General features: G+C 33.0%; 1 protein-coding gene across 1 annotated transcript; it reads left to right on the forward strand.

Moving 5' to 3' along the window:
• The first annotated feature begins 2,116 nt into the window (after positions 1-2,116).
• LOC131395736 (olfactory receptor 8K3-like) lies at positions 2,117-3,058 on the forward strand. The gene has a single exon (XM_058527572.1). It carries the CDS (start codon positions 2,117-2,119, stop codon positions 3,056-3,058), a length of 942 nt encoding a protein of 313 aa, XP_058383555.1.
• Positions 3,059-10,691: the final 7,633 nt, after the last annotated feature.

Here is a 10,691-nt window from a genome sequence, read left to right on the forward strand (position 1 = left end):
ACAACTTAGTATACATCAGTTATAATAAAAATGCACCTGGGAAGAGAAAATATGTTAGATTTTTATTTGCTTTGAAGTATTTTATTGGAATTATTTTGATAAAACCAAGTACTTGTTTATGACAAAGTTAAGAAGTGAAACCTGTGTAACTGATGTTTAAATGCCCCAAAATTTCTAGGCAGTTTTTTCCCTCAACATGTTGACAGCTGTTCATCAAGTTAATGTACGAAATATGCAAGTTCCTAGAACCCCCCCAACACCAGAGATAGGACATCCTTTGTGTCAGCAAAATCCATAGTAGCCAGGGAGAAGGGGCATGACTCTTCACTCCTCGTCACACCCTGTAGATGAAGTGGCAGGAACGATTACCTAGGCATCCCAGCCATTCCAACAGCACTTCTCCAAGAGGGTAAGTTCCAAATCTTAGCCCTTCAGTCACCAGTTTAGTGCTGAATCTCTGTGAAAGGGCACTGCCTCTGGCTGGGCTTCCAGAGCGCTGGAAATATGTTAATTTTAAGGTAAATATATATTAAATATCTTAAGTAAGGTAGAAGATAAATTATCCAAAAGAAGAGCACAGTGATAGTCAAAGTGTAGTCATGGAGTTGGGTCATGGTTCAGGGGCACTGGGGACAGTTACCTGGATAACACACTACTCCATCTATCCATCATTATATCCCTGACCAAGAAGTTAAGTCACACAAAAAGAATTTACATGTACATATGTAAAATAATCCATTTCAAGTAACACACTGTCTCCACTAAGAAATTAAAACAAACACACACAAAGAATTCTATGTACATAATATTGAGGGATATTTCCAGGTACCATAAACACACTGAAACATATAATTTTTACTTATCTTTCCAACAACGCTGCAAGAAACAGTTTATTTTACTGGTGTGAATAAAGAGATTAAGATAACTTACACCATTTGCCCAAAGTACTCCTCTGTATACAACAAAAATACAGGGATAGTAGTGACTTTATCAACCTATATTTCATGAGATGTTTCCCTATATAAAGAAAAATAATCTATTATAATATGCCTGAATTTTACTTTTACACCTCTCTCCAGTATCAGTCAACATATTAATTTCATCCTGTACCATCTGTAGGTATAAGGGCTTTCACATGAATATATTTTAAGCAGGGGTTTCTAAATATTTCCACACATAATTGTAATTTGGATTTTAAAATTTTGTGATGTAATTAACATATTTAGTATGTCATATTATGCGATTCTAATTTTGTAATTGTAATTATGTGATTGCCTTTATATAAAAGACAAAAGAGGGGCCGGCCCGGTGGCGCAAGCGGTTAAGTGCGCGCGCTCCGCTGCGGCGGCCCGGGGTTCGCTGGTTCGGATCCCGGGCGCACACCGACGCACTGCTTGGTAAGCCATGCTGTGGCGGCGTCCCATATAAAATGGAGGAAGATGGGCACCGATGTTAGCCCAGGGCCGTCTTCCTCAGCGGAAAAAAAAAAAAAAAAGAGGAAGATTGGCGGATGTTAGCTCAGGGCCGATCTCCTCACAAAAAAAAAAAAAAAAAAAAGACAAAAGAAAAATTTATCACCTCTAGAACTACCACTTACAGTTTATACTCTTTTTTTCATTTTTCTTTCTTTATCTACATTTATACCTATCTATGTCTATATCTATATCTATACATACATCAGGGTTTGCTGACCTTGGCCCTATTGACACTTTTGACTGTAAAACTCTTTCTTGTGGGAGGCTAAGTAATATAGTAGGATAATTAGCAGACTCACTGGACTCTAATCCTTAGATGCCAGTAAAACACCCTCTCCAGCTGTGACAATCAAAATGCCTCAAAACATTATCGAGTGTTCTTTGAGGTACTAATCTTCACCAATGGAAAACTACAAATCTCTCTCTATCTCCAGCTCTAACTCTATCTCTATTATCTCTGTTTCTATTTTGAAACATGTATTTTTTATTTGCAGGGGTAGATTATTTTAATAGAGCCTAAATTGTCAACTGGGATTTACTTATACCAGATTTGTATACTAAAAAGCCACCAGATTTTAGTACATGAAAGCTATTGACTATCCTGATGTCTCTATCCAGAGTAGGTTTTCTGATCCACCTGGATGGAAAAACACAATCTAACAGTGCTGAACGAATTCATTCTTATGGGAGTCACAGACCGCCCAGACCTGCAGGCTCCATTATTTGTGCTGTTCCTCATCATCTACATGATCTCAGTGGTGGGCAACTTGGGCATGGTCATCCTCACCAAGATGGACTCCAGGCTGCAAACACCGATGTACTTCTTTCTCAAACACTTGGCTCTCACTGATCTTGGTTATTCAACAACTGTAGGCCCCAAAATGTTAGCAAATTTTGTTGTGGATGAAAATACAATCTCCTATTATTTTTGTGCCACACAGCTGGCTTTTTTCATCATGTTCATTATTAATGAACTTTTTATTTTGTCAGCAATGTCTTACGACCGCTATGTGGCCATCTGTAACCCTCTGCTCTACACAGTCATCATGTCCCAAAGGGTGTGTCAGGCACTGGTGGCAATCCCCTATCTCTACAGCACATTTGTTTCTCTTCTAATTACTGTCAAGATTTTTAATTTATCTTTCTGTGGTTATAATGTCATCAGACATTTCTACTGTGATGCTCTTCCCTTGTTATCTTTGCTCTGCTCAAATGCACATGTAACTGAATTGATTATTCTGATTTTCTCAGCTTTTAATTTGATTTCATCCCTTCTGATAGTTCTTTTGTCTTACCTGCTCATCCTTGTAGCCATTCTCAGGATGAACTCTGCTGAGTGTAAACGCAAGGCTTTTTCTACCTGTGGATCCCACCTGACAGTGGTCACAGTGTTCTATGGGAGTCTGATATTTTTGTATGTGCAGCCCAAGTCTGGTCATTCCTTTGACACTGATAAAGTGGCTTCCATATTTTACACCCTCATTATCCCCATGTTGAATCCCTTGATCTATAGCTTGAAGAACAAAGAAGTAAAATGTGCTCTACGAAGGATATGGAAAAAACTATGCAATATCTTTTCTTAAAGCTCACTGTCCAACGTGATTCTTAGAAATCAAGTTATAACTTTAAGACTTGTTGTGTGTGGCTTCAGCAGCAAGACAAACACAAATAATCTCATCATATATTTAGATAATGTCTTCTATGTGCCAGTCACACTTATAAGTGCTATAAATACATTACTGAGCAGAACAGTAAAAATCTTTGCATTCTTTTAGGGGAAGAGATGAAATGTAAGCACAAAAATTAAGTAAATTTTATAGTACAGTAGAATGATTTAAGACACATAAGAACAGGTAAAGAGAGTGAGTGTGCTGTGTGAGAGTGAGGAAGAATAGTAGATACAGAAACGGCATTAAAATGACTTGTGGATTATTCTGTTAGAATTAAACTCCCAGTGTCTATGTGTGTGCTTGTGCATGTGCATGTGTTTTTGTGTAAGCATCCTTCTGTTTTAGGCTTCATACTCTTCCATGGCATGCATTAAAATCAAACTCACTGTGGTTTCAATCAGGTTCAGTGTAGTACTATGATTTGAAATCATCAGTCACATGAATTTGCTCACATGCTCCCATACCATGTGGTCAAACTTAGGATCCTGCTCCTTTCTCATCAGTGCAGTTGCTTTAATATATGAGCCTTAGAAAGTATATTGTCAACATACTTAACAATTCAGTAACTCACAAGATCAGTGCAATGTCTTTATTTTTCTGAATCAGTCCATTTCTCTATACCAGTGGATATACCAATTAAGATAAATTTCCTTGATTATAGTTGACAATACTGTACTGTGTCCTTGAAAGTTACTAAGGGAGTGAATCTTAAATGTTCTCACAACAACAACAAAAAAATGGTAAACGTGAATTGATGGAGACGTTAGAGCGCTATGTTGTGATCATACTGCAGTATACGTGTACCAAATCAATACACTGTATACCTTAAACTTACACAATGCTATATGTCAGTTATATCTCAATAAAGCTGGAGAAAAAAAATTTCTTGAGTCTCCCATGGAAGCTTCCAATTTTTTTTTATTTCGTATTTTATTGAGATCTTAGTTGTAAACTGCTTGTTTTTGTCTAATGGGATTCTTACGCTTCCTTATCTTTCTGAAAACCTAGAATACTTCTTGTTTAAAATTCATATTCTCATTGTTTTTGTATCTTTGCATAAAAGGTCTACTCTATGTTGAATTAAGTTTTTGCCTCTTTCATGGGGTGACTTTCCTCAATATTGGTTCATATGAGTGTAATATATTCTCAGGAGGATTCCTTGTTTGCATGGATTTGACAATCCCTCTTGTAGAAAGCAAGAGGAGATAATTGCATCACTTGGTCTATTCTATATTCCTAGTGAAAGTAGTAAGATATGTAGCAATTTATATATATGCTATGTCTTCTGGACAAACTTCCTCTTAACCCTCTTAATTTCAACATTTTTGTTTATTTTTTACTATTTTCCACATTCATGCAACTTTATTTACATCATAGAAAGACTGGACTGTTTTCTTTGTCCTCCATCATAGAATAAAATTTTCTATGTAGTCAATCAAATTTAAATAAAAATAATTTATTGGAATAAAAAATGTATATTTTCATGGGTGGATAAGTATTACTAAAATCGTACAGTTGATTTTTTTAATTATTAAGAAAAAAATTCTACTGAAAATATGTATGTGCTTTGCAAATATAAATATTAGAAAATATTTTTGCTTTCTAGAAAATGTATGTTGGACAGAGAAACAGTGAAATATTACATTAGTTATTAGTGGCCACTAAGATTGCAAAAATGTTTAAATTAATATTTTTTGGTTATATATTTTCCCAAATTATCTTCAGTGAATAATTACGACTTTTGTAATAGGAAATGGTAAAAGTCTCAATTATCAGGATTTAAGAAAATAAACTGTGACTAAACATATGTTGGAAAATATCTCACATCTAAAAAAATATTGGTATGCCTTCTATATAACTTTGATATTTTATGCATTTTAAAAGCTAGTCTTCATTTCATTATTAAGTCCACATATAAGTTATTTCAGAAAGTTTTATATTTTTCCATAACATATAAAAAATTCAAAAAATCAGGAATTGGTCCATACCTGAAATTTTTAATATGATATTATGAAGACTATAAGAATTTAATATATTATGCAATAATCATTCAGAAAGATTAATAAAACAGAATAGGAAAAGTACAGAGAATTTAGAGATGCTAAAGACATCTATAAAAAAAAATCTGTGCTTTCGGGTAGGATCATAAGAATGGGTGTACTATATATTTTCATATATATGGACACTTAGAAATACAGTATAAAAAATCTATGATGAAAAGAATCTCAATATGGAAATATGTATGAGAACTAATCCTCACTAATTCAAAATTGTTCCAGGTATCTTGACTGGGGAACTCTACTAAATATTTAGGGAAAATGAAGTAACCAATTCTAGTTTTCTTCTAGAAAACTGAAGTGGAGGTGTATATCCCAACTTTCTTTATGAGGAGAGATTTCCCCTGATATCAAAAGCAGACAACGGTATTATAAGAAAAGAAACCAACAGAACAATATCAGTCATGACCATTTATGCAGCAATTCTAATAAAAATTTTAGTAAATTTAATCTAGCAATATGTAAAAACAATAATGCACCATGTTAGGTTTACCTCAGAAATGTACAGTTGGTTTAATATTCAAAAATAAAATCATCTGGGTAAGCCCCTGAGTGTAGTGGTTAAGTTCAGCACACTCTGCTTCAGCGACCCAGGGTTTGCAGGTTCAGATCCCGGGCGTGGACCTACATCACTCGTCAGCCATGCTGTGGCGGTAACCCACACACACAATATAGGAACATTGGCACAAATGTTTGCTAAGGGCTAATCTTCATCACACAGACACGCACACAAAATCATCATATTAAGAAACTAAAAAGGAAAAGTTTTCAGACATCTCAATCAATGCGGCAGACAGAACATTTTAAATTTTCAATATCTGTTAATAATAAAAATTTTGACCAGACAAGTATAAAATGGGACTTGGTAAAATTGATAAGGGGCACCAGTAAAAAACCTACAACAACATCATATACCATATCAAAAAATCAAATACAGTTCCACTAAGATTAGGAACAAGATGAGCAGTATCTTCTTTCTAATTCTATTCAACATTGTACTGGAGGTTGTACCCAACACAATATGGCAAGAAAAAAAAGTAATAGAAAGTATCCAGTTGGAAAGGAGGAAGTAAAACTGTGTTTATTAGTAGATGACAAGACTGTGCACCTAGAAATCTAATGGAATCTATAGAAAAAATTGATTAAACTAAAAAGTGAATTTAGTAAGACCAGTATACAAAACAATTTTTATTTCCATACACTACCAATAAAAAATTAGAAGTGAAATTTTAAAATACCTGTTACAAATGTATCAAAATTATAAAATACTTAAAAATAAATCTGAAACAATATATAAACAAGCCTGTACAATAAAAATTAAGAAACATTTTTGAAAGACAGTATATAAATGAAGGATATACCATATTCATTTATTGGAATATTCAATATTGTTAAAATATCAAACTTCCTCAAATGTATCTATAAATTCAATACAACCTCCGTAAAAATCCCAGCAGATATATTTTTTTTGGTAGTAATTGGGAAGCTGAAGTAAAATATTTAAATAAACAGAAAAGATCTAGTATAGCAGAGTTAACTTTATAAGAGGAACAAAGTTGTAATACGAACACTAAGACAAACACTGATTTCCAGTTTTATCCCAAGCTATAGTTATCAAAAGAGTGCACACCAATGAAACAATATTCATAGACCAGAAATAGACTCATGTATATATAAAAAATGAATTTTCCACAAAGCAAAAGAAAAAAGATCATTGGTCAGGAAAAAGACATTTTAACAAATAGTGATGAACTAATTAGATATACAAACAAAAATATTGAATATTTACCCATAACTCATGCAAAGATTCACAGAAAATGGATCACAGATGTAACTGTAATACCTAAAAGTCTAAAAATTTCAGAAAAAACCATAATGGAAAATATTCATGACCTTAGATTGTGTAAAGTTTTCTTAGATACAACACCAGAAGTAAAACTTATAAAATTAAAATTTGATACATTTGACAACATCAAAATTAAATCTTTAACTTTTCAAAAGATACTCTTTGGAGGATGTAAAACCAATGTATATTCTGGGAGACAATATTTTCAAGTAATGCATCTCAGAAAGGTCTTGCTCCACAATATGTACAGTGGTCTCACAAGTCGATAATAGTAATAACAATAAAAAATGGGCAAAACATTTGAATAATCTCTGTACCAAATAACACATAAAGGTGGTAAATATGCACATAAAAAGTTGCTCAGCATCATTATTTATTAATGAAATTCAATTTAAAACCTCAATGAGATAACACTATATACCATATAATGCGTGTATGATAACGTATATATATATACACACACACACACACACACACACACACACACACACCCACCCACCCAGAGGAACAGGAACTTTCATACATTGGTGGTGGAAAAGTAAAATGGTATAAATATTTTGAAAACAATTTGTTATAAACATCAGTGTCTTAAAAATTAAACATACATCTAATATAATATTTAGCCATTCCATTCCCGTGTATTTACCCACGAAAAATGGCAGCATATTTCCATATAAGACTTGTATACAGATGTCCATAGTAACTAAAGGAGTACAGGACCTGTCACTCCAAAATAGATTGTTTTGTCATACTGATTATTTTGAGCTCAAGACACTTGAAAAACAGCAGGAGCAAGAAGGACACTCTGAACTCCCTTTTCTTCTGAAAGCAAGAGATGAAACTCTCATGTCAGAGGTACCCTCTTTCTATCAGGAGAGAAGAAACATTGCACGGGAGATGGAGACTTGAGGCCAAGAGAAATCTGTGCAAACCCATGGTTAAAATATCTTATATGCCTGTAGTCTTCCCATATATTTTAGTTACTTTTCTACAATTGTCACTTTTGTTTCAACCTCATATATAAGCACTTAGGCTTAGCCACTTCTTTGGATCTTCATTCTTCTTATGAGGACTCCCACATACATGTACAAATTCGTAAATAAAGTATGAATGCTTTTGTCCTGTTTATCTGTTTTATGTTAGTTTAATTCTTACACCCAGCTAGAACCCCTAAGAGTGTAAAAAGTAGAAACTTTTCTTCCCTTTCAGCTTTATTGAATGTTTATTTGTAATGGCCAAAAACCAGAAACAGTCTAAACGTTCATCCACTTGAGAATACAAAAACAGATTGCAGGATATACAAACAAATGAATGTCACCAGCAATGAAAAGTAATGAATTATGGTACACACAAATATATAGATGCTCTCAAAATAATTACACTGAGTGAAGGACATCAGAACAAAAAGATTAAATAATTTATAATTACTTATTCAAAAAAAGTCTAAAAATGCAAAATCATCTACAGTTACACAAAGCAGATCAAATAGGATTTCCCAGAAAGTGCAAGAAAAGGACATAAAATATATACAGCTTGCTTGAAAAGGAAGAAATGAAAGCTTCCTTATATGCAAATGATGTATTATCTAATAAAAAAAATTCCACTAATCTGAAGAAAAAATCTGGGACAAACATGTGAGTTCAGCAAGGTGACATGATACGTGATTAACAAACAAATAATAATCAGATATATAGAGAGACATGTAAAAAACAACTAAAAAATAAAACCCTTTATGTTCACCCCATATATACTATAATATGTAGGTAGAAACCAAAAAAACAAGTATAAGATCTGTACACCAAAAAGTACAAAATACATATTAAGGAAATTAAAGATGATCTGAATAAATTAGTAGACACATTGAGTTCATAGATTAGAAGACTCAACATACTAAAGATATCAATTCTTTCCAAACTGATCTATAGATTTAATGCAAATTCAACTAAAATCCCAGCAAGATTTTTTATACAGGCTACTTTTTACTGAAATTTATACAAAGGGCCAAGGACCTAGCATAGACAAAACACACTTAAAATTAACAATAAGAAAATATTCTATGTTGAGATTTACAATATAGCCACAATAATCAAGACTGTGGGATGTTGGTGGAGATACAAACACATAAGTCAACAGAACAGAATAGACCATGTAGAAATAGACCTTTGAGGTAGTTCAACTAATTTCTCATAAAGGTCCAAAAGTAATTCAATAGAAAGAAGATAGGCTTTAAAAATATGGCACTGATGTAATTTGGAGTACACAGGAAAAATAATAAACAAACAAATAATGTTGACCAAAACCTTATACAAAAATTAACTGAAAATGAGTAACAAATGTAAAATGCTAAACTATAAAATGTTTAGATGTAAACATAGGGGGAAATCTATATCCAGGACCAAGGGTTAGTGAGGAGTGTATACATGTGACATCAAAAGTACAACCTATAACACATAAACATTGATAACTGGACTTCATCAAAATTAAAACAACTCGCCAATCACACTCTTGGATACTCATCACAAGGGAGTGAAAACTTATGTTCATGCAATCATATTCTAGTGAATGTTTATGGACGTTTTATTCATCATAGCTGAAAACTGGAAAGAATCCAAATGCCTTTCCATCATTGAATGTTTGAACAAATGTTATCATCAATACCATGGAATACTACTCAACAACAATAAAGGAATAAATGATTTATACACACAAAACCACAAATGAATCTCAAAAGAATTACATTGAGTGAAAAAAGCCAATCCCAAAAGTTTGCAAATGGTATAATATTATTTATAAGACAGTTTTCAAATCACAAAAAGTATAATGATGGAAAACAGATTAGTGGTTAGTGATTAGGAACAGTGTCAGAGGAGGATGAAGTGGCATCCTCAATTCAATGGCAAAGCCCTAGCAAAATGTGACCACTTCTGATTCAGTTCTCTTCACCTTCCTCTCCTCCATAACGCCTGAGCAGGAAGAGGACCCCTCTCCTTTTCTCTTCATACTAAATTTTTGAGTATTTTCACATGGGTTGACAGACTAAATGCTCAAAAGCATCTTTGAAAAAGTCATCATGCCATTGCTTATAAAATATTTGTTTCATATAAATAATTATATCTTTAATGCAGGCCAAAACTGAGAACTAATGAAACATAATTAAAGAGACATGAATTTTTTTAATTGGTTAAATTAAGAAGCTGCAGGTATTCAGTCTCTCTTTTTGATATTCTTCCAAATTCTTAGTTATTTAGTGACTCTAGGCTCTCTTTTGTGACTCTCTCAATTAAATTTAATATTTCATGATTATTTAAATAAATCTATAAATATGGTTCTTTCCATATATCTTGATGAGGCAAAAGAGGATTTTCATTTCACATTGAAATGTGAAAGCATTACTTGGCTATTGATAGACTTTAAGTACCCAATTTTACAGTAATGGTACAATGTTCAGCATGTTCTTCAATTTCAAATGGTATCTGACAGAAAGCAGATATAATTATCTCAAAGAGTGTAGCTCTAAAAAAACAGCAATTGGCATTCTACAAAGATGTTAAACTGTAAAAAAGCAATCTGGTTCTTTCTGCAGAATGCTAAAGCTTGTGAGGAAAAGAACACTTGTTTTTGTTTACCTTACAGATAAACGTGC

Source organism: Diceros bicornis, chromosome 31, assembly GCF_020826845.1.
Source record: "Diceros bicornis minor isolate mBicDic1 chromosome 31, mDicBic1.mat.cur, whole genome shotgun sequence".
Taxonomy (NCBI): Eukaryota; Metazoa; Chordata; class Mammalia; order Perissodactyla; family Rhinocerotidae; genus Diceros; species Diceros bicornis.

Bases quoted from the DNA above. Each gene is read 5' to 3' on its own strand.
- LOC131395736 (XM_058527572.1), top strand. From the start codon at position 2,117: ATGGAAAAACACAATCTAACAGTGCTGAACGAATTCATTCTTATGGGA.